Source organism: Phalacrocorax carbo, chromosome 20, assembly GCF_963921805.1.
Source record: "Phalacrocorax carbo chromosome 20, bPhaCar2.1, whole genome shotgun sequence".
NCBI classification, from domain to species: Eukaryota; Metazoa; Chordata; class Aves; order Suliformes; family Phalacrocoracidae; genus Phalacrocorax; species Phalacrocorax carbo.
In genome coordinates this window covers 4,316,811-4,340,207 of record NC_087532.1, presented here as the reverse complement: position 1 = coordinate 4,340,207, position 23,397 = coordinate 4,316,811, and the positions used below count along the sequence as shown (strand labels likewise).

Below are 23,397 nucleotides of genomic sequence, written 5' to 3'. Positions count from 1 at the left end.
GCGGGGAGCCGGGCCGGAGCGCCGGGCCCGCCCGTCCACGGCGGCCCTGAGGCGGGCGGCGCCCCGCGGAGCTCCCCGCCGCCGCCCGGCGGAACCCCCGCGATGTGGATCCCTGTCGGCCCGGCCCCGCCGCCGCTCACCTCTTGCCGGCGGCTGCCATGCTGCCCGCTTCGCTCCAACGCGGCCGCCGCTTCCGCTCCCGGCGTGCCGCGGGGCGGGCCGGGCCCGGCCCCGGGCCCGCCCCCGGCTCCGGCTCCCCCCGGCCGGGCCGCGGGCTGCCTCAGCGGGGCCGGTGCCACGCGTGTCCCCGCACCCCCGCAGGACGGGCTCCCGCGCCCGGTAAGTGAGCGGGGCGGGGCGAGCTCCCCTTCCCCCGGTGACACGTGCGCGGCGGGATTTAACCGCGGGGGGGGGGGCATCGAGCCTAGGGCAGCTCCCGCACGGCGGGGTTATTCCGGGTGAGGGAGGAAGCCGTAGCGGCCGTCCCGGTGCCGGTGCCGGTGCCGTCTCCCCGCCGTCTCCCCGCCACGGGGCCGGCAGCAGCCGGTATAACGGCGCCCCGCAGCATCCCGCGTCCCGGCCGGGCCATCGCTGCCACCGGAGCCGTGAGTACTCCCGGAGCACGGCCCTGCCGCTGCTCCGTCCCCTCCCTCACCCCGCGGAGGCAGCGGCGGGACCGGGCAAGGACCGGGGGTCTCGTCTCGGCGGCGGGTGAGCCGGAGGGGGTACCGGGGCGGGGAGGGGGAGACCGGCGGCGGGGGGACCCTCCGGTGGAGCCCTCCATCACTCCCCGCAGCTGGTGCTGGCGGCGGGTCCCTGCTCGGAGAGCAAGTTTGCCTGTCGGGGTACAACGCAGCGCATCTGGGGGAGCAACCGATGCCGCTTCGGAGGGGCTGCCTCTGCTGCCCCGCTCCCTGCACCCCGGCATCCCTCTGGGGCCGAGGCCGGCAGCCTTCCTGGGCTAAGCGTGGTCTCCTTCCCTGTCCTTTGCCAAGTGGTGAAGCCATCCCGTTGGTAAAGGAAAAAGCTGCAGCTTTACAGCCTGGCGAGATGCTGGGGCCCAGGGAACAGCTGCGGAATGGTTCTGACAGTTGCGCTTTTGCTTATCCTCAGTGGAAGCACACGGGCTGTTTGGTATCGTTGGCTGTGGGGGAGCTGAAGGGCACAGGGAGAAACGTTGCCTCGGGTTTTCTGGTAACTTGGGGGTGGAAGTAAAAGGCAGCTTTTTTTCTGGCCTCTGCAGTGACCATTAGGGCAGAGAGCTCTCCTCGAGCTACAGCATCTCTGTTTGTGGAGGTGGTCCTAGGGAGCAGCAGGCCAGGGCAGGCAGCTGGTTTGGTTCTGCTGGCCGAGCCAACACCTCCCTCTGCAAGGAGCGCTGGCCCTGGGACCTCGGTTTCTCTACAGCAAGGAAGAAAGGCAGCGGTTGGGTGGGTGCCCCGCTCTCTGTGTGTCAGTTCACAGCCACCGACTGACCGGACTCTTGTGCCAAGCTAGAAATCTGCAGAAAGAGTGGCGTTGTTTTTATGGGGTCTCTCTGTAAAGGAAACCTGCTCTGCTTTGACTTCAATGGCTGCTGTCCGATGAGCGCTATCTTGAGGCACTCTGCGTTGCTGGAGATCGCAAGGAGGGAGGTTAGTTCTGGAGTGATTCAGCAACATGTGGATATTTGGGTGCTTTTGATCCTGACAGTCTCCAGGTATGCTAGGCTGATGCAGGTAACTTGTTGCCCCTAGGACAGGGCATAGCTGAAATGCCCCTTTTCAGAATGGACGGTCCGAAGGCATGAGCTGCGTTTAAGGATGGGAGGAGTGATGAGGCCTCCACAACAGATTTGGGATGTCTGTGTGCTAGCATTTTGCGCCAGGAGGTGCTGGCTTGTTACAAGTTCACTGTTACGTGGCTTGCTAACGCTTCAATGTCCAATAGCCTTTTGGTTACGATCACTACAGCCAAGCAATCGCCTCTGTGGAATCTCTCCCCTCTGCAGCCCAAGTTTCTTTCCTGATCCATGAGCATCTGCTGGAAATACTTTATTCAGCATGGCAGTGACTAAGACTCTTGGGGATCTTGAGTGTAAAGATCTGAGTTTCCTTCCTGAGAACTGACTGACTCCTGAATCCCAGCAAATAGCATCTAATTCAGAGCGGAACAGGAGCTGGCAGGCGTAACAGCCACCTGCTTTCTCGGCCTGACAGCCTAGGATCCAAATGGAGTTGCTCTTTAGCGGCTTGGGTAACTAGGATGGTCCCCTATGCCTTCTGTCAGCTAAGGTCAGCTTGGTGAGGGTGGCAATGGAACCTCTTTGCCAGCCCATCTGGTGGCCATCTGCCCTTGCTTTTATCAGCATCAGTGTGGGTCTCTGTAGATGGAGCAGCACGTGAAAGCCAAAGCAGGCATGCTCTGAAGACTGGAGATCTGCTGGGGAGACTGTTCTGGGTTCTGGTCTTGCTTTGCTGCATTGCGGGCTCAGCAGCTCAAAAATCAGCCAGCCATGCTGAAGTCTCAGTGATGGCTTCTGTATTTTCCCAGGTGCTGGAGTCTTGCCTCCAAACCCTTAGGCAAGCTGGACTTGATAACAAGAGAGGCTTCTCCCTTTCCGCCTGGCCTGCTTAGAACTGGCTGCAAACCACACTGCCTTCTCTAAAGGATGTGACCCCTCAGGGACAGGAATTCAAGCTCCTTCAGTTGAAATTCCCAGGCTCTGGGACCCGCTGGCCTTGGCAGGCCCCCAGTGTACCAGCAAACTCAAGGCCATTATGTCACATGCTCCTCATAGCTCAGTTTTCATGTATGTGGCCCATGCTGCTGCCTGCAAGAAAATGTAAGGGAATTCTCTTAATTGTTTGCTGGCTTGAAAACAGGCTCCCACTGCTCCACAGTGTGAAGCACTGAGCTCGTTCAGAAGAGGAAATGCAGATCTGCTTACACGGTCTGGTACATCTACATTGGCAACCCACGCTACGGCCGAGGCTGGTAGGAGGCTCTGTAAGCTGTCCGTAAATATGGCGTGGGCCGTGCAGTCTCTGCAAAAGGGATAGGGCCAGGGTGCAGCTGGTGACTTCTGCTGGTGACCTCCTGGTTCGGAGAGTCAGTCATGAGCAGTGCTTCCCGGGGCATCAGCAGCAGCATTGTTCCCTGGCTTATCCATCTCTACTGGCCATCTGCAGCAAGCAGACCCAAGTGCTTTTTCCTTCTTTCCTACCCTACTGCTGGAGCCACAAGGCCACACTGCCTCATGTCATGGAGTCAATTTCCCTTTAGAAGCCAAGTGGTAGCTCGTGCTGAGCCTCACCAGATCCATCGCTCTCGTCTCACGTCAGGGTATTGCTGAGCGGTAACAGCCGCTGAACTGGCCCACTGCCACCTACTACTTGAGACACCATCCCCTCGCACAGCGGACAGGTAAAGGGCACAGTCCCTCTTCGAATAGCTGCTGACCATGGATGTTGCTGTCAGGGAGCTCCTGAGCAAGTCTTGGAGCCCAGAACGTTGAGATCCTCTGATACGGGCTGCCTCCAGTGACCTGAGCACTCTCGTCTTGTCTGTTTACCTGTCTGAAAAATGAGTTGAGGACAGAAATGTCTGTCATGGGGGAGGCTAGTGGGAGATCAGGAATACCACAGTGATGGATAGTGCAGCTGAAGCTGTTAAATATCACTCTGCTGCCTGGAGAGACTTGCTTGATGCCTGTGTGTAGAGGTTTGACAATGCTTGTGCCATAAAATAGCAATGGATGCGACAGTAGCTCCTCTCCTGTGTCTGCTGGGGGACAGTGGGAGGGGGGAATTAGGACATGACCCACATTTCCAGTCCTTGGCAGAGGCAAAGGGCTCCATTTGCTTAGATTTTGATGTGCTTTGTGCTGGACTGTAGGAACTGCTGTCTAATCCCAGTGCAGCTGGAGACCTGCACATTTTGCTGAGCATCTCAAGGCATGAATTAGTTTCCATTTCTCGTTTCTTCTTAACCTGGGAATTCAGCAGTCGTAAACCTATTTGGGTCCTAACCCTTATAACCGATTACACAGTGACCCAAATATTAGCACAGATGCCTCTAAATCCCTCAACCATGGAGTCCTGCTTGGAGCTGCTGTGCTCCCCTGTGTGCAAAACACTAAAGGCAAAAGCTGTATTTGCAGATGTCTGCAGGAAGAGTTGCCGCCTTTGCAAAGTGTGCATGAGAGAGGGAGAAGATTGTGTACCCAGATAGGCACTGAGCAGGCTGGATACGCTTTATCCCTTCCAGGTGTGGGAATGTCCCGGTGCAGGCACTGGGGCTCTGCCTTGCGCTCCTTCCTGTCTCAGCTAAAGCACTTCTGAGCATGAGCTGGGGTAACTGAGAGCAACTTTGAGCTGAGTTTCCAAACAGAACTCCCCAGGAGTGATGGGGAGAGAGGCATTAATTAGAAAAGACCTCCAGCCTTCTGGGTGCACTGGAGCCGATTGATTACAACCCACTGAGTTGCTGAAAGACACTGACTAGGTCAATGTGCTGAATGCCCTTCTTGCCTGAAGCCAGCGCTGTCTCTGTGCTGTAGAGCTGGCAACTGTGTGCAGTTTTCCCCCGTCTTCCCCACCCCCTTGCTGAGGCTCCACATCCTCTCTGGCAGCTTGTCACTTCTCTGCAGATGTCTAGACAGGAGGATTCAGTGCGTGTCAGTTATGCCTAATTCATTAAAAAAACCCAAACCCTACTGAGAGCTGGGGATTCTCGGTCCTGCAGACTCAGCGCTGTCTGCGGTGCCCCGTGCTGCCTTGAGGCTAGCTCAGAGCAGATTAATTCCACCGATCGGCAGGAGCAGCACATGCCTTGCCCTCCCGTCCATAGCAGGGGGCTTGGGGAATAGAAGGCAGACATGGTCAGGGGCAGTGCTGGCAGCGGGAGCAGAAGAGGAGGTAGAGAGAAGTGTTTGGGGCTGAGGTGTGTGCTCCTACCCTTTCCTGGCAGCTCACCCCAGTTGTGTGTTCTTGGCATGCTCATGTCCTCTGCCATGTCCATTGGGAGCTGGCGGAGGGGTGCAAGGTGTCCGAGTCCTCAGTCTGGCTGTCTGAAACTGCCAGCTTCCTAATTCTGCCATCCCTCCTGCCACCTCGGAAGGCAGAGCTGGTGCCAGGAATGACAGCTCCCCTTGCCATGTTAAGTCACATTTCCATCGATATTTGCAGTCCTGACCTCTGTATAGGCACGGCTGTAAATCATCCATCTCAGTAGCGACGACTGGACCTGCAGTTCAGAGCATCTAGTTCACTTGCTGCTCCTGAAACATTAGGTCCCTCTGCTTCCTCACAATTGCTGGCTCTTCTAGGCTGAACACACAATTAACCTTGTATTAAAAAGACTGAATGTGAGCTGCTGCACACTGTTGGTGTCTGTTTGAATTCCCTAGATGCAGGTGAAGTGTTAGATGGGCTGAGGAGGGACTGAACCCCAAAGTATTGCGTTGAGGGAGATAGCATTTTCTGTCCGTATCAGTGACGCTAATGTGACAGGTCCTGGTGGGGACAATTGCCTAGATTTAGTGCTTGCTTTGCATCTGAGTCCTGGGCATATACAACTGGATGATTTCCAACCCTCTTTGATTGTGTTTATTGTGTGGAAGGGAGCAGGAAAGGTAGGAATGCAATGTATTTTGTAACGGGCAGTGCCAGGCCCTCTGAAAGAAGCAAGAATTTGGGATATTTAAGTTTGAGGTGTAAGGGCAGGTAGTGTGTTATCTGCTGTAGCTTGTGAAAACAGCCCTGGTGTCTTAGACATGCCTACTGCAAGAGGATTACTGATGCAAAAATGCTGCTAGTCATCTGGTAGTTCACAGCTTTTCTTTGGATGCAGGCTTCAGACTCATGGACAAGGTTCAATAAAAGGGGTAGCTCAGCCGAATTAACGGGGCCTCCACAAAGCAGCGAGGAAGGTGAAAATTTGCAGGCCTGCGGTGCACTCGGCTGCATCTCTGGATGCTGGTACGAGCTGTATTAGTGGTCTTACTTCGCAATAGCACAACAGCAGCTATTGTTGCTGCCGGCTCAGCTGTTCGTGTCCTCTGACTGTGGAAGGGAAGGAAGAGAACACAGGAGCACGTCTTCTTCCCAGCCCTGCTCCCAGGAGGAAAGAAGCTACTTGTGCTTGTGTGCAACCCCCGCAGCTGGGCAGGGGCTTGCCTGTGCTCCCTTAGGCTGCCCCGGTCTAATCCTGCCCTGAGCTTTAATGTGTATTGCACATTTCAGTGCTTTGGGGGAGTGCTGAACTGCAGGAGGCTGCTTACTGGCAAGTGGCCTGTGGCTCCTCTCAGAGGGGTTAAAAATATGAATTCTGATTTCTAGTGTAGGGAGGAGGGAGATGCACTTGGAAGCTGTGATTCCTGCCTGTGACTCCACCACCAAGCTCCTTCTTCCCCAGGGCTGTCGCTCTGACCCTGGATGAGCTATGCTGTGCTGTTGTGCAGGGCACTGCTTTGGCTGTGCCGCTCGGGATGGAGATCTGAAGCTGCTGGGCACACCAGAGCAGCGCTGCCAGCAGCCCCCTCCCGCCTGGGGACAGAGCCAGAGGGGGTCTGTCGGCTAAAAGAGGACTTTGTGCCTGGGAGATGGACCCCCAATGCCAAGGAAGGGGGGGAACAGCTCCTCTGAAAGGGAAACTGGCCACATGGTGCCACCTTATTGACCGAGCCTGTGCCGCCCTCCGCTCTGTTAGTGCCGGGACACGCCGGGGTAGAGGTGAGTGCCAGCGAGGACTTAATGTCTTAACCTGAAGGTCTAATGGCAGCACTTCTGTGGGAGATGCAGTGCTGTGCACAAAACAGGGCTTTGTAGCTGTTCTTCCAGAAGAGGTATTGGGATATCAACATAGGAATAGGGCACATGTGGAAGTGACGGATTTAAGCATGATTGTGCATCAGGCCTTAGGGCACGTCATGCCTTAGAGTAGGGGATGTCACCTTATCCACAGCAAAGACTCGTCCCCAGCATCTGACCAGCTGTACAGGATGTGTCTTTGCTGTCTCCTGGCTAGCCTGGCGGACACAAAATCTCCATCCAGGCTGTCAACAAAAAGCCATTCTCCAGGGCCTTCCTGGGGAAAGGGCAGGCTCTGAACTTTTCCCTGGAGGATACTCCGTTCCCTATTTATTGCTTAGCACGCTTCTTTTCACTCTCAGCAAAATATGGTTTTTTGTGCAAAGAGAACAGACCTCCCTTTGGGCAGGGATCATTTGCATTAATTAACAGAGCTGTTATGCATGGCCACGCTCTGTCGCATAGGAGCCAAACAAACGCCTTCTTTTTTTTTGTCATAACCTAAGAGTTATTACAAGTCAGCCACTGCATCCATTATAGCTGATGCGTAACACGTGCATTCATGCTGCTACATGCTCCACAAAAGTGGGTTTGTATTTACTTCCCTCCGCTGGAGCTCTGGACACTGCTTTACTGTCTCTTGTGGTCCAGGCACTGTTCTCCATTAATTATATCTTAGCGGTGCTCATAGACCTTAATTTCCTGGGAATGAAGGAGATTTTTACAAGGAAATAAGGAATATTTAGTGCTGCCAGTGAGGCTGAGTTCAGGCACAGGGAGCAGCACAAGGAGCAGTGGGGTGTCCTTTCCCTTTTCCCCCATTGATTATATTTTAACCTGTTAAAGCAAAAGAGCTCTGATGGGAACGAGTTATTGCAGAGCAGAGGGGACACATGGAGTGGGGCTGTACCTGCCATAAGCCTTTGGCCAAACTCAAGCCACAGCTCCCAGTGCTTCAGGATGGGAAGCTTTTCCCGAGGTGGCTGGTGGGTGGCTGACCTGCTGCAGCAAAAAACCATCACACGGAGTTGGTTCAGGCTGCCTGCAGCTGTGGGTCGGGTCAGCTGTGGCCTGTCCCCTGGTGCAGCCCCATGGCTGGGATGGCATCTCCGTCTGGCCCTGCTCGGCCACGTCAGAGACCGAGTGACACAGCGGTGGTGCAGGTCGGGGTGCCGCACACCAGCGTGGGCGAGGGAGGCACCGGTGGTGTTTCAAGTAGAGCTCTTCAGAGCTCTGTGAGGTGCATGCCAGCCCTCGCTGGTGACAGCAGGGGGTGTGGGTGGAGAGGGCAGTGAGCAATAGCTGGCCTCTATCTCTTGGCCATGGGAATCATTGCAAGGAAAGATAATGTCACCCTTGTCACACTCTGCGTTTGTACTTGCCCAGAGTTGTGCAATGACTCAGTTGCAGGGCTGGGAAAACAGCCCAGCACTTCCGACCCTCTTTGGAAATGCATTTGATTACTGTGATGCTAATGCATTGGCTACAGCAACCTTCAGTCTGTTGTGCCCTCCGTGTCCCTCCCCTGACCGCTGGAGCCGAGTTGTGTGCTACCCCCCGCCTGGCTGGGGCGGCGAACCTTTTCTCATCGGCCTCAGAGTGCAATGAGAAGCAGTCCCATCTTCTCCCTGCTCCTCTGTCCTGTCCTGCAGTGTCCCCCACAAGTCCTCCCACTGCTGTAGAGCCAAGAGCTCCCATCCTTTGCTACCAGAGCCCAGGAGGGGTGAGGCGAGTGCTCTCAATTAGATCTGGGGCGTGACTTCAATACTGATGGGGAGAAGTATGCTCAGCAGCGTATTAAAAAGATAAACCAGCTCGAGCAGATCAGGAAAAGCCTCGGGCTTGCAGCTAGGGAGGGGAAAAAAAAGGCTAGAAAGCACCGTCCACTCTCTGCCACTAAACCAGGTCTGGGAAAGGAGCTCTTAAGCCCAGGTAGACGCTAATAATTATAAACCACCTTCAGGCGGGCACCTCTCATCCAGCAATATCCACACACGAGGGTGTCCTAGGGATGTTGCAGCTTTCTGAAAAGCTCAGCTGAGGGGTGTGGGAGGAGAAGGCCGGTTAACTCATGGGCTCTTCTTTCCTGTCAAGGGCGCAATGGCATCCTACTCTCATTGCTGGAAAGCATCAAGAGGTATTGCCTTTGTTGTGTGCCCGTGAGTCTTCCCCGCTGACAGAGATATGAGGAATCTCACATCACGCGGGATGATGCAAATAGAAGAGGACATTGCAGGCTTCTCTCCTGCTCAGGAAAGATGTTTATTCATCTTTTTTCCTCCTCCAGACTCTAGTACATGATACAATTGCTATTTAAAAATGAATAGATGGCTGCATTCGTGGCTGAGCAGGCACAGCATGGTGGGTTTCTATTTTTAGGCTCAGCACGGCTGGCAATGTGTAGGTGTCGTGAGGAGCACAGAGGCTGAGGGGATTCTCTCGCCGCAGGGATGCGGGGGCAGGCGCACGAGTGCAGCACGCAGGCTTTTTTTCTTCAAGCTGCTTTTTTCCTCCTGATCCCTCCCCCTTCTTCCTCCTGCTGCTCAGTCATTCTGTCTTCACTCCCCCACCTTTCCTTTGGGTGCTGCTGGCAGGGAGACATTCAAACACCTTTCGAACACTGTGAGCAGCCTAGATGCAGGGAGGATGGAAGGAAAAAACATCTTTGCACAAATAAATTTCCTTATTCCTTGATCAGGCAATTTTTGTTTTCTGCAAGCCGATCAAGTTCATACTCCTGCTCCCTGCCTGGGCTGTCCTAGATGTATGGAAGGACTGTCCCGCTGCGCGCGCCGTGGCGCGTACGTGCAGACCGAGTTCTGCGTTGGGTCCCAGCCGCCCGATCAGCACCTCTGTTCTTTGCTGTCTGTCCCTCCTGCGAGCCTTGTGAAACAAAAACCACCTGAAGTTCAAAGTTACCTCTTGGAAGGACAGCTAGGGTCTCAGCCAGGGCTGCTTCCAGGGAGATCTAGGAGCTCTGCTTTGCCCACACTGCCTGCTAGGCTAGCGCAGGAACAGGAGTCCGCGGTGCTGGAGCAGGGCTGTTTGCTGCAGCCTTGAGGCTGTGGTGAGGTTGGACATGCCTGGGCAGAGGATGCTGGGGGGAAGTGGAGACCAGGACCCTGTTCTCTGACCACCTGGAATCCCCAGCCTCTGTCCAAAAAGAGGCTTGAAATATAAAATGGCAGGAAGAGTCGAATCCCAGGTCTGCAGGTTTCTGTACTGGGACTGTAGAGCTCTGTGCTTCAATTGCCTTCGCCCTCTGCCTTATCCTGAATTGTGCGGGCACGGGAAAGACAGCAGCTCTTTGAGCCTACCTTTGAAAGCAGGTGCATCTTCTGGAAGCTGGAAGCGAACAGCCACCAGTCGAAGAGCTGTGGTCCGTAACATCACTCTTGCCTTTTAGGATGTGGGATTCCCTGGTTATTTTTTTGTTTTGGCTAATCAGGGTTGTCATGTTCGCTGTCTCTAGTGGTCAGTTTAAGCTGTGTTTGATCAATGCAGGACTGGCATGCCCTGGTGAGCCTTCTGAGATCAATGCTTCTGCTGATAGTGCGTGGAAACGCACCTTGTTAGGGGGATTTGGAGATGGTGCAACTTCAAGGAAAACCAGTGTAAGCACATACGTTGTAGAGCGGTACCCTTCTGAAGGCAGGTGAGGAGGACATCAATCCAGCTGGGAAGCAGTGAGTGTCACAGAACAGAGAAGAGTCTCAGCACCACTTTGCATTGCTTGTCTTCTTCCAGGGACTGTCTCCTCCCCATCGCTGGTTTATGAGCAGGATGATGTTTCCCTGGCTGGTTAGACAGGAGCTGTTCTTGTGCAGGCTCTTTGAGCAGTGGCACGGGCATACTTCTGGGCTCTGGGAATTGTCTGGGGCTAGAGCTATTCCTGCCTGGGTAACACTTTGGTTTTCCCTCATGCCAGTGCCGCTGAGAAGGGAAAGCCCACCATCAACCACCTGCAGCCATGGAAGGGGGTGTGCAGCTCCTCAACCGCGATGGCCACAGCATCTCCCACAACTCCAAGCGACACTATCACGATGCCTTCGTGTGCATGAACCGCATGCGTCAGCGCGGGCTGCTCTGCGACATTGTGCTCCATGTGGGCACCAAGGAGATCAAGGCCCACAAGGTGGTGCTGGCGTCCTGCAGCCCGTACTTCCACGCCATGTTCACAAGCAAGTAGTGTCCTCTCTTCGCCATGGCCAGGGTCTCCCTGCCCTTCCAACCCTCTCTTTCCTGCAAACTCCCTTTTCTGTCCTTCTCCCTATTCTCACTGCCATACCCTGTGGAAATAGGATGCCTGTATATCATCTCTGTGAGCAAGTGCAGTAATGTTCCTCATTTGGCTCCCTTGCATGAAGCCCTTTGCCCGTAACCCCCAGGAGAGGTATCTTGAAGCCCATCCTGCAGACTTGGACCCCATTCCCTAGAATATATTGCTGCTTCTCCTTGCTAAGAGGTGAGCAGGAGACCTTTCTGGGCTGTGATGCTAGGCTGTGGAGGTGGATGTGACTTGTTCCATGCATGGTCAAGTCTTTCCGAGGGGAAACAATCCTGCTGTAGGACTTTGTTCATGTCTAGTGTCTGTGTTGCCCCAGATGAGATGAGTGAGAGCCGCCAGACGCACGTGACGCTGCACGACATTGACCCACAGGCCCTGGAGCAGCTGGTGCAATACGCTTACACGGCTGAGATTGTGGTGGGCGAGGGGAATGTGCAGGTAGGAGCTTCCCCCCAAATCTCTCTTCTCTACAAAACCATTCTGTATGAGACTTACATCCTGGGGGCTCTTCTCTCCCTCTGCTCAGCACTTTCAGCTGCTGTTCTGTGATGGCACCTGCACCTAACAGTGGTCGGGGGTTCATCTGCTCCTCCGTGCCCAGAGGTGTGGCTCCTGCAAATGCTGTGGCTGGGGAGGGCTCCGCAAAGCACTATGCAATAGCTAGGTCTAGTCCTGAGCGTCTGCTGTTCTCCTGCCATTTCTTGGCCCCGTGGGGAGTTACGGGTGTCCTTTTCAGCTCTTCTTTAGATTAGTCCTGTTGGAAACAAAGAATGCTTTGTCCTCTATGTGCTTGTGTGCCTGAAGGTGCTCAGTAAGCCTGTTCTGTTATTGACCTGCACTGAGATGAGGGTGAAAATGGTTTCCTTGCTCTGGAAACTCTTTTTTCCCCCATTCTTTTCCACTGCCAGACACTTCTTCCTGCTGCCAGCCTGCTTCAGCTCAATGGTGTGCGGGATGCTTGCTGCAAGTTCCTACTCAGCCAGCTCGATCCATCCAACTGCCTGGGGATCCGGGGTTTTGCTGACACGCACTCCTGCAGCGACCTCCTCAAGTCTGCGCACAAGTACGTCCTCCAGCACTTCGTGGAGGTGTCCAAGACAGAGGAGTTCATGTTGCTGCCTCTTAAACAGGTGAGGTCCTGATGGGGAGTGTGAAGGTATGAGTGTGGCAAGGCTTTTTGTGCTCTGTCCTGGAAGGCACAGTGTCAAGAACCCAAGCAACCTTCACTGAGAGGACAGGGTTTGGCAGGGGAATGTACTCAGATTCTGTGCTTTGGTCCTCTCTGCACAATGGAGAGACAATACGTGGGAAGAGTGCTGTCAGAGCATGAGCTTAATCCCATGTGAAATAGGGATGGGAGGGTAGTGCGGAGGATAATTGCTGTCACTGGTGCTTGCCACATGAGCTCTGAGCCCACTCTCCTCTCTCTGGGGGCACAGGTCAAGGAATAAGTCCTGGCTGCCCTGGTCACGTAGCTGTGATGTTTAATTCAGAGCTCAGCTAATGTTACCTGCTGCTCTTCCTGTGGTGCCAGCGTGGCCCCTGGCTCATTGCTGCCTGCAGCGTGCTGTGCTGGGCCCTGGCCAGCAGGAGTTCCCAGTCCTTGCTCTGCATCACCCGACCCTGTACCGTCCCTCACCAGGATACAGATGCTTCCCTTCACCCATTCTCAGGGCAGTGGGGTGCGTGGCAGCAAGAGGCGGGTACGTATCTCCACTTGCTCCAACTACGTTGTCCTTGGCAGGTGAAGTGAGTGTGCTGGGAACAGCCAGGGCACCTGGCTCTATACCCTGAAATATTGAAGGAATGCATGCAAGCAGAGTCATCTGCCTGATCTCGCTGGTGTTGATTGGAAGTGTCAGGCGTTGCAGCAGGTTCAGACACAGAAGGGGGGAAATGAGCCAAGGAGGATGATCGAGGGCAGAGCTGTCTCCACATCAGTGCTGCGAGGAGAGGGGAGGCACAGCTGCACCTGCCTGGTCTGGGGGACCCAGTTGCTCTTTGGATCCTTCTGTGTCCAGTGAAAGAGAGTAGCTGTACACCCCTCAATGGCCAGCATCTGCAGGTGGCCGGGGCTCTGCCTCTGGCAGTGCTGTTCTGCTGGGCCAGTTACCCGGGGGTGTGAATGTGTCCTTTCCTCCCAAACCATACCAACCGACACTTGCCCTTTCCACACTGCTCTGCAGGTGCTGGACCTCATTTCTAGTGACAGCCTCAATGTGCCATCAGAGGAGGAGGTGTACCGGGCTGTGCTCAGCTGGGTCAAACATGATGTGGACAGCAGAAGACAGCATGTCCCCAGGGTGAGTCTGATGGGGAAGGTGGCCTGGTTCTACCCACCAGCTCTGAGTGCCCGGTCTGGGTGGATACACAGCTGCAGGAAGCAGCTGGGTGGCCAGAGGGCAGGGACAGCACGTCCCTGCCACCCCACTTCCAGTCCAGTTGTAGATGGGGGTGTTGCTGAGAAAGTTTGGTCTCACAGAGTGAACTCCAGGCTATTGACAAATCTGAGGGGGGTGGCCTGTCTGACCCCTGGCAGTTTGGGCATGCAGAGCTCTGGGGAGGATGTGGGCAACAGCAGAGGTCAGCCCTGGCTGCAGCCTTCCTGAGCTTTCGTATGCATCCTGAAACAAAACTTCAGGCAAATTTGATCAGGGACTTCTTTTAACTCCTGCTTTTGTCTCTCTGCATCTGCACCTTGGATCTGCAAGCCTCCTGCCTGCCAAAGGTGCAACTGGAGAAGACATGGTTAAGCCCCCTCCTGGGGGGCTGCCAGTGCTTGGCACAGGGTGGGCACCCTCTCACGGATGCAGCCTCATACTGCAGCAGAGGCTGTCCATGTCTTCCGCAGCCCCTGCTTCTTGTCATCTTGCTGCTCTCGTGCTTCAAGGGAGACATGGGTGGGAGCTATGGGAGGAAGCATCCTTAAGTGTCCTTCCAAAGGCTGGGACTGAGATGGGGCAGGGTGAGGAAGACTCTGAGGGTTTCCCCTGGGTTTCCATCTACGACAGGGCTTGACCCTAGGGAAGTTCTGTCTCCACCTTTGCTGGTTGTGTGCACTCAAACATCCCTCCTGTGGACAATGCAGGCAACATGCGGCGTGCTGCACAGAGGGAGGTGGTGTCTGGGCTCTGCAGCCCCGCAGCAAGGATTACGTGTAGCATGAGTGCTGGAAGAGAATGTGGGTACTGGCAGAGGGCAAGGTGGGGATCTGGGGTGGCTGTGGGACATGTCTTGGCCAGGCTGAGGGCTCTGCAGAGACGTTAAGGATGAATTGCTGCCTGGGCTTTGGTGCCCTTTGTCACCGGGTGCCTGTCCTGCCAAGTGAGCAGGATGACATCTCCAGGTGGAGTCAGCCTTTCCAGGGTCCCCAAGGTTTGCAGGGGAGATGTGTAGACTGGGATGGACCCTTCCCACCCTGCCGATGGGGTGCAACTCCTCTCCCCTCAGCTTATGAAGTGCGTGCGGCTGCCCCTGCTGAGCCGGGACTTCCTCATGAGCAATGTGGACACAGAGCTGCTGGTGCGGCATCACTCGGAGTGCAAGGACCTGCTGATCGAAGCCCTCAAGTACCACCTCATGCCGGAGCAGAGAGGGGTCCTTAGCAACAGCAGGACGAGGCCGCGGCGCTGCGAGGGGGCCAGCACTGTGCTCTTTGCTGTGGGTAAGGCCCTGCCACACGCTCACGTACACGCAAACCCCTTTCCCAGGGCCTCAGACTGTTGTTTGCTCTGTTTGCCATCCCGTGCGCAGGTGGGGGGAGCCTGTTCGCCATCCATGGGGACTGCGAGGCCTATGACACGCGGACGGATCGGTGGCACATGGTGGCCTCTATGTCGACTCGCAGGGCCAGAGTGGGCGTTGCTGCCATTGGGAACAAGCTGTATGCTGTGGGCGGGTAAGGAGGGCACGGGAGCCATGCACAGGGAGCTGGCAGGGATGCCTTTAGCAGCCTCGAACAGAGCGTGTGATGAGACCAGCACAGAGCTGCTCTGGAAGCAGAGATGGCCAGCAGAACCTCCCAGGCCAGCCTCCCGATGAAGCAATCCAGTATCTCTGGGTTACTAACTGCAGGAGTAGCAACTGAAAACTACTTCCCTGCCCCTGCAATTTCGAGCAGTGAGTTTGCTCCCTCTCTGTTTGGTGGTGGCTACATCCTGGACTTGCGCTGGTTCCTCCCGTTTGCCTTAGCACTACGCTACAGGCTGTTAAGAGCCTGCTAACTCCCCAGCCCACCTCTACCCTGGTGTGGGGGCCCTCCGAGACCTACTTTCTTTGCAGGAGAGCTCAGCTAAGGGCTCTGCAATTCCAGCTTTAGTGCACTTTGTCTTGAGGAAGCTGGGCAGGGGGGAGAGGGAAGGGGTGGTGACTGGCACCCAAGGCTCTTGATCGGCTCCAGAGCTGTAGGACCAGCCCACAGGCTCAGCTGCAATTCGGACTTCCCAGCTCTTACCTGTTCTCTCTTTTTTTCCCCTACAGCTACGATGGGACCTCTGATCTGGCCACAGTGGAGTCCTATGATCCTGTCACCAATTCCTGGCAACCTGAGGTGTCCATGGGCACCAGGAGGAGCTGCCTGGGTGTAGCAGCGCTTCACGGGCTTCTCTATGCTGCTGGGGGGTACGATGGGGCCTCGTGCCTGAACAGGTAGGGGATTGCCTTGCTACAGGCTCCTCCGGTGCTCTTGCATGCACTGTCCTTGATGCTGGGTGCCTGGGGAGCCCACAAGTCCTGCTCCTGACAGACAGACTGGCCCCAGAGTAGATATCTTGCAATCCAGCTCTGTCTTCCAGTGTCTTTGATGCAGGCAAAGTTTCTTCAGGGAAAAAAAACATCTTGTAGCCCTGTGCCACAACAGAACATAGCCTTTGTCAGTTCTTCCCTCCATTTTCCTTGTCTATTCCCAAGCTTTTTTGGAAGCTGCCCCTGAGGGCCTGTGTCAAAAAGCTTTGACCTGGGCTTTGCCAGTGTGACACCTTATGTTCCTGTGTCCCTGCCCACTGCAGCGCAGAGCGGTACGACCCTCTGACAGGCACCTGGACATCCATCGCTGCCATGAGCACCAGGAGACGCTACGTCCGGGTGGCAACGCTAGGTGGGTGATGGCATGAGGACCTGACTGACTCCTGTGCAGGCTGTCTTTTGCATTTCTGGTGGTTTCTTTTCATGTTCTTCTGTTCTAGTTGCTGCCCCTTCTTCCTAGATTCTCTAGCTGTGTGTCTGGGTAGCCCAGCCATTCCTCTGCCATGCCTTGCCATGCTCCTTGCCTCTGCCCTCCTTCTCAGTCTCCTTAGTAGCTGGGTTTCATCAAATTCTGGAGGCAACTCCTGAGGAGACCCACAACTTGTTCCTCAGCTCCTTTGTGCCCCTTCTTCTTTGGGGCAAGAGGGCTGGCTGTGGATGATCACCTATCCCTGGATAGGAAGGGACAACCTTATTACTCCGTTATGAAAGCAGGACAGTCCTTTTACTGATGATCCAAGCGGTACTGCGGGGTCAAAACTGTCGCTGCCAGGGGTGTCATAACATCAGGCGCAATGCTGTGATGTCTCCTGACTGCACTGAATGATTCTGTCCTTAAGGAGGATGCAGCGTGAGAGCTGGCCACTTCGTTGTTTCGTGTGGCTATGGGGTTAATGCAAGTACTACTCTCTGCCCTCGCAGGTGCTGACCTCCCTGGGGATGCCAGGGTAGCATGCTGTTCCCCACCATCCCAGGAACTGCTGTGCAGTCTCCCTGTGGTGCTGTTATCTGGTTTCAGCTCTCAGTGCTGACTCAGAGGTTCCCTCTCCTCCATCACCAGCTCATCCTCTCTGCCTGCCACAGCCTTTATTGGCGTTCCCCTGCTCCAGCCGCCGCTGCTAAAAATAACCCATTGCTCTGGTGGGGAGCACCTGCAGCTCCCATAATGAGGAGGCCAAGAAGCAGCAGGCAAATGAGCTCTTGGGAAGCTTGCAGTGTGGCAGAGAAATCGCTCGATGAATATTTCCCAATGCACTGTCCTGCAAGGGGAGGGGGAGCTGAAGGAGCCCTGCTGAGAGGATCTGGGTTGCCTGGGGAGTGGGAGGCACTGAGGCTCAGCTGATACCTATATGGGCACCCTGTGCAAGAGCTGTGGCAGGCTGTGCTGGGACTGGGGCCATGCTCTTTAGCTAACTCCTGTGCGTGTGTGACTGTCTTTGCAGAAGGCAACCTCTATGCTGTTGGGGGATATGACAGCTCATCCCACTTAGCCACAGTAGAAAAGTATGAGCCCCAGGTAAATATGAGAGAGAGCATGCCTGGTAACCCTTTTCCTTCTCCCCTCCTGATGGGCCCTGCAGGAAGCTGAGGGCCATGCAAGTTGCTAGAGAACTCAGCAGACAGTGAGAGACCAGCTATACGTGGTCTCGTAGCAAACCACTGCCATAACTTAAGATGTGACCACTTCCTAGCAAAGCACTGCAGCAGCAGAGCAGAAGGTGTGCCCATGTCAGCCTGCGCAGCACAGACCTGCCTGCCTCCTTGGAGGCTTAAGCCACCATGCGTGACTACGAGATGAAGCGGGTATCAGCCCCCTCCCCGGCTCTTCTGCAGGGGCAGAGTATCTGGGGTGCAATCCGGAGCAAAGTGAGCCACAGCTCAACCATGCAGGCTCCAAGACACCTCTCTGAGATTTTCAACCACCAGAACATGCTCTATCCCCGTTGCCTGTAGGCCAGCTCAAGTTCTGTAGGAAAAACAGTTCTCGTTCATACCCTGAGCTGTTTCCAGCTCCCAGATGAGGTCCTTGCTGCATGCGCATCCAGAGCGATTAGTGAGGATTGTGGCAGGCTGGGGACATGTGTTGGGCCGGGGGTGTCACAGCTCTATTGGAGCAGGCTAGATCGCTGCAAAAAGATCAAAGAGAAGGTCCTGGAGGTTCTTCATGAGCTGTAAAGCCACAGTCATGACTCGTACAGATTTACAATAGATACAGCTCAATCCCGTGACTGGGCTGGGATTCAGCTGTTATGTGAGCGGACAGACAGAGGTCTCTGTGCTCAGGCCCCTGGGATGGCAGGACTCCTGCCAGCTGCGGCTGTGCTTTCCTGAGCCCATCGGCAGAGGTGTCTCCTGGGGCCTGCAGCTCTTCCTGCAGGAAAGTTGAAGGGAAAGAACTGGGGCCCCCCCCAAAAGTCTTCTTGGGGGAGGACTGTTATGTCAGGAGCTGTGTGGTTAGAGCAGGACTAATATCGCAGGACTGGGTTGGCAGGGGTACATTGAAAATGACTCGTACATCTGGCTCACAAACATCGCCTCTTCCCAGATCAACACCTGGACGCCCATTGCTAATATGCTAAGCCGCCGGAGCAGCGCAGGAGTGGCTGTGCTGGAGGGGATGCTCTATGTGGCCGGCGGCAACGATGGGACCAGCTGCCTTAACTCTGTTGAGCGCTACAACCCCAAAACCAACACATGGGAGAGCGTGGCGCCCATGAACATCCGTAGGTAAGGAGCTCTGCCCCTGCCACACTCCCAAGCTGCCGGGGAGCCTCAGCTGCTGCAGTCAGGAACGGGGATCCCATCTCACAGATAGCCTTGCCTCGCTTGGCACTGCAAGCTGCAAAATGCAGACCGTGCCCCAGGGCCTGGCTAACGCTGGGGTTGGCCGGCTCTCTGCTGCTTGCACAGAGGCAGCCCAGCTCCCTGCCGCACTGGGGGGGACTGGTGTGTGCCTGTGCCAGGAGGCCGGAGCAGGGATGCTCTGCAGCAGGCGTTTCTGCAGAGGGATTTATGCTCGGCAGTCTGTGTGGCCGTAAAGAACCAGGTGGTGTATCTGGCTGAGGCCACGTAGGAGATGTTGCTGGGCTGCAGGAGGATTTAAGGCTTGGAAGTCCAAGGATTTTAGGCTCCTGGGGACTGTTATTTAGACGTGGCACTTCCCTGGTGGGAGGAGGGTATCAGAGTGAAGGGGAAGATCTGAGGCTCTATACTGCACTCTGCCACTGACCGACTGTTGAGCCCCAGTAGTTCATTTTCACTAGGTATTTGTGAGGCTGGGCGCTCCCTTTTGTGCGGTGACAGAGCTCTGGCTGGTTTATCTGAGGTGCTGAGCTCCCCTACACCCCACACATGCCCAGTTCAAGCCTCACACCCCTGTGGTCTCTGCATGGTCATTCCAGGAGCACCCACGACCTGGTGGCCATGGATGGGTGGCTGTATGCAGTGGGTGGCAATGACGGGAGCTCCAGCCTAAACTCCATCGAGAAGTACAACCCCCGTACCAACAAGTGGGTAGCAGCCTCGTGCATGTTCACACGCCGGAGCAGCGTGGGGGTGGCTGTGCTGGAACTCCTCAACTTCCCGCCTCCCTCCTCGCCCACCCTGTCAGTGTCTTCGACGAGCCTTTGACAAAGAATCAGGACCTGCCTTACCTCAAGGGGACAGGGGCGCCTGGCGGAGCACTAGGCCAGCGTGGCCCGTCCCGCGGGGCAGCCGGTCGCTGTAGGAGGAGAGCCAAGGTACCGGCCGCTGACTCCAGGCCCAGCACTCCTGTCAACCCCCGGAGCCATCCCCACTCTTGGTGCACACATCGGATCAGCACGACCACAGCAGTTAGAAATGTGCTTCCTGGGCGAGCATCCTCCTTCTAGAGGGCAAGAAGAGGGGGTGCTCTCTGCTCCGTTCAGACTCATCTCGACACTCACCCAAAGGGCGTATATTTTCTTTGGGGAGGGGAAACTTTAAACCATTGCTGCTTCTTGGATTCACGTGATCCAGCCGGTGCCACACATACGAGCACAGCCAGCCTTGGAGGCTTCCAGGAGTCCTGTGGGGTGGCAGAAGTGGACAGCACTCCTCCCAAGGACGCGGCTGAATGTGCAACCGTTCCTCTGAATGTCACTGTAGCCAAACTCTTTACCAAGCCTGTTGTGCACTGTTAAAGACTCTGAGGCCATTGTATGGTTCTCAATGGTGTCTAATTGATGCCTTAAAATACACACACACAAAAAAGAAGCCCAGCTAAGGGACAGGGACTTGAGGAGGTGAGGTTTGGAGACAAAACTGGATGCAGCATCCTGAGCCCTCCAGTGTTTCCATACTCAGCTGGCCTCACCTCGTTCACTCAGATCCCAGCTGACCGTTGCTCTGGGGAGTCCCCAGCCAGGCAGATGGGCCGAATGACCTTGTTTGCATCCATGCCATTGCTGTCCCAGGTTCAAGTGACTGTGCGGCTGCCTGCTCTCTGCACGTGGTCCTGGTTCACGGTTTGGCTGGGAATGGATCGGCCTGTTTGCTGTTCCCCTCTCTGCAAAGCAGATTCTGGGTTTATGGAAAGGTATCAGTTCTTAAACAAGAACAGTCCAGCCTTCTAAATGGGAGGATTGCCTGGCATTACTTTTTTGGGTATTAATTTTTTGCCTTTTTTATTTGAATGCTAATATTTTAATTCTAATGACTTCATATCCCTTTAGTTTTTTACACTCTCCTGGTTTTCCCCATCCCATCTGCTTTTAAGGCAGCAGAAGGGATGCAATTACTTTTCTCATTTGCTGATGAGATGATGACTGTGTCCTGGAAGATGTTCTCTATAGATGTGTGGGTGTGTGTGCATGTGTGAGATACCGTATGTACAGTGAAAAAGCACGGAAGGGACCATTTGCAATTAGTAACTCTCTGGCAATTAAGCAACCACTTTAATTAACTAAAGGTTGAATAAATTAGTACTGTAAGTCACAGGCCTGTCCTAGACCCACCTGTGCCATGGAACCTCTTGGGTGGTGTTTTCAATATGTTTGCTGTAGGGTGTGTGTATGAGCCTTGAACTGAGACATATTATCAGGTGTTCTCCACATTATAGAGGAACGACTCAACCACTGGTACCTCAATAGTGTTCAAATGTAGCATTGGAAATACGGTCTGTTTGTTTTGAACTAATTCCTTTATCCTTTTTCCCCTCGCTCCTTCTCATTTCTCATTTACAGAGTTCAGATTTCACTTCTGATGGTATGTGTTGGCCTAAATTTTCAAGCGGGTAGGGATTTCTTCTTTTCTTTGGGGTGAAAGGAGAGTTGGAGACGAGACAGGGACTCCCCAGCTTAAGACAATTTTTATGGCAATGTGATGTCTCCTGGACAGGTGCCTGCATGTTTTACAAGCCCACTTACAGTGCCTAACGTTGGACACCTGAAATTACCAGCAGCTTCTGAAAATCTGGGCTGCTTCTCCCCCCGGCCCCTCCCCAAGGACAGTCTGCGCTTCTCAGGCTGAGGAGGCCTTGTTGGCTTTTCGAACAGACTCTAAACCTGCTTCTCATTCCCCTCTCGCTTGTCAAGCCTCTGCCCCAGCCTGTCAGAGCTCAGCAGCTCTCCCGTTCCTCGGTATCGCAGAGGACCCTGCAAATGTCCAGGCTCTGCTCCTGCAGGTTGTCTCTTGGTCAACGTGGCGGTAGGGCCGCCCTAAGCAGGTCGCATGAATCTGCTTTGTTCCAAGTAACGATGAAATCGGTGAAGTCTGCTCTGTTGGGTGCATGCGTGTGCCTACGCATGAGCGAGGTCTCCATCCTTTTCTTCCCATTCCTGTAAGCAACACCAGGATTTTAGTCTTCTGCTGGACTCATCAACCAGTGCATTCAAGGTGCCCCTGGCTCTAGGGTCCTCTCCGAAGGAGGATCAGCCTGAAAGCCCCGCAGCCATGTCAGAAGTGAAAGGTCCCGGTGCTGGGCCGTGGCCTGAGGTGCCGAGGTCCTGCCGAAGCCTCTCTGCGAGGAATGGCGTAAGGACAGCGGAGCCCAGCCAGGCTGCCGAAGGGGCAGGGAGGGGGCAGTGCAGGGCCAGAGGGGAACTGCTGAAGGGAGAAACGGGGCTGGTTTCAAACAAGGAACGAGTGGTTACCGCAGTAGTTGCTGTAGTAGCAGAAGTTGGACTTTTGGTCCAACTGTGGCCGCGGTAGCGTGAAAGGGGGCGGTTGCCTTGAGGGGCGGCAGGCAAGCAAACCCGGGTGGGAAGCGAGCAATGTAGCAGGCTGAGAAGAGTTTTTGTGCCACGCGCCCTTGGCCCCAGTTGTAATCTTTAGCAATTTACACTACAAATAGCATGCAATGTTGTCCTGCCTCCCGAGGATCAGGGAAACAGGCAGTGTGACTCCTGTCGCCAGCCGGTTGGGTCCTGAGCAATATCACCACTGAGCCTGTTCTGCAGAAACCCGGGGAGGAGGGAGCCTTTTGTGTCTCTGATGTACTAACTATGCAGGTGCTCACTGCTTTCCTCTATAGGAGAAAGAAGGAAGGAAAGGGCAAAATAGTTCCCCGGCAGCTTGCGGGGGTCCGGAGCACCCTGACCCACACTGTGTGGACACGAGGTGTCAGCATCTGCCCTGGGAGATCCCAGGGTGGAATTGCTTCTGGTGCTGCACATCCCTCGCGGAGCTGGAGGCCTCGGCGGGGATGTGCGTCTGTGTCTGTCTGTCTGTGCATAGTACCCTATCTGAGGGGAGGAGAACTGTCAACTGTGTGTGGCTTTTCTGCCAGTTTTAGTTAGTGGTGTCTCACCCAAAATGTTATTTGTGTGATTTTTCCCATGTGAGCTTTCCCCAGCAGAGGAGCATCCCTGAGCGGGTGGCTCCAGGCTGTGTGTGTTGATGTGTTTCGCCCAGGGACCCCGGTGTCGGTCTGCAGTGAGACAGCAAGGCTAGGCAGGAGCGCTTGCCCCGACGTGGGGGCAGAGGTTCGCTTGGCCTTACTGGTAGGCAGACCCCGTCTACTCCATGTCAAACCATCGTCACTTTGATTTCTCTGTAAGTTATCTGACTTATTTATGTGGAACTCTGTTACTCTAAATTTTTTGCACTACCTGGGATTGGGAAGGGGATACAAGCAATAGAAGCCAACATGTACAATAAAGATGTTTTCATGAATACCGGATCCTGCCTTTTGCATCCTTCCTTTTCACTGCTCTGGCCCCACGCCTGTGGAGGCAGGGAGCTGCTCTCTGCATCGCCCTGTGCAGCGGTGGGGAAGGAGCGCCAGGCAGAGGGTGCACATGGCAGGCTGCAGTGCGTCTGTGCCTGAGCAGCCACCGCTGAGCACCACCTGCGTGCAGCCACTCCACGCTTCGAGGCACCTGCACGGAGCAGGGACAGGCGTCCATCTGGAGGCCGTTTCGGACCACCCTGCTGTTGTGGATGTTAGTAGAGGAGGCCAGAGGAGCCAAAGCAGCTTTGAAGGAAGCGCTGCACCACAGGTGAGCTAAAAGGGGTGGCTTTTAGCCCAGGTCCCGGCCCTGCACTCAGCTGGCTGGTTCTGGGTGCCTGGCCGGGGAGGTTGCTGTCCCGTGGAGAAGGTGCTCCGTATTCCCA

At 55.1% G+C, this 23,397-nt stretch overlaps 2 protein-coding genes across 6 annotated transcripts in view; one reads left to right on the top strand and one right to left on the bottom strand.

Moving 5' to 3' along the window:
- NOC2L (NOC2 like nucleolar associated transcriptional repressor) overlaps positions 1 to 240 on the bottom strand; it is a 59,456-nt gene extending 59,216 nt beyond the window's left edge. For both annotated transcript variants that reach the window (XM_064470084.1, XM_064470085.1), the window contains exon 1: positions 141 to 240. In XM_064470084.1, the coding sequence (XP_064326154.1) occupies positions 141 to 160 (20 nt within the window). In that variant the 5' untranslated portion in view covers positions 161 to 240. The remainder of the gene's footprint in view (positions 1 to 140) is intronic.
- Positions 236 to 22,963, top strand: KLHL17 (kelch like family member 17). Of its 4 annotated transcripts, XM_064470089.1 has the most exons (14): positions 236 to 339; positions 1,546 to 1,634; positions 2,533 to 3,405; positions 10,720 to 10,972; positions 11,396 to 11,517; positions 11,988 to 12,209; positions 13,266 to 13,382; positions 14,530 to 14,743; positions 14,833 to 14,977; positions 15,559 to 15,726; positions 16,086 to 16,174; positions 17,265 to 17,338; positions 18,368 to 18,549; positions 19,224 to 22,963. In XM_064470089.1, exons 4-14 carry the CDS (start codon positions 10,762 to 10,764, stop codon positions 19,450 to 19,452), a joined length of 1,773 nt encoding a protein of 590 aa, XP_064326159.1. In that variant the 5' UTR covers positions 236 to 339; positions 1,546 to 1,634; positions 2,533 to 3,405; positions 10,720 to 10,761; the 3' UTR covers positions 19,453 to 22,963. The 4 variants fall into 4 exon arrangements, with proteins under 4 accessions (XP_064326159.1, XP_064326157.1, XP_064326158.1 ...); XM_064470087.1 differs by lacking the exon at positions 1,546 to 1,634; XM_064470088.1 differs by lacking the exons at positions 1,546 to 1,634; positions 2,533 to 3,405.
- Positions 22,964 to 23,397: the final 434 nt, after the last annotated feature.

What these genes read in the sequence shown, in the direction of transcription:
- KLHL17 (XM_064470088.1), top strand. Translation starts at nt 10,762, where the DNA reads ATGGAAGGGGGTGTGCAGCTCCTCAACCGCGATGGCCACAGCATCTCC. An exon ending in GGGGCCTCGTGCCTGAACAG is followed by an intron (nt 15,727 to 16,085) that starts GTAGGGGATTGC and finishes TGCCCACTGCAG; the next exon opens with CGCAGAGCGGTACGACCCTC. An exon ending in TAGAAAAGTATGAGCCCCAG is followed by an intron (nt 17,339 to 18,367) that starts GTAAATATGAGA and finishes GCCTCTTCCCAG; the next exon opens with ATCAACACCTGGACGCCCAT.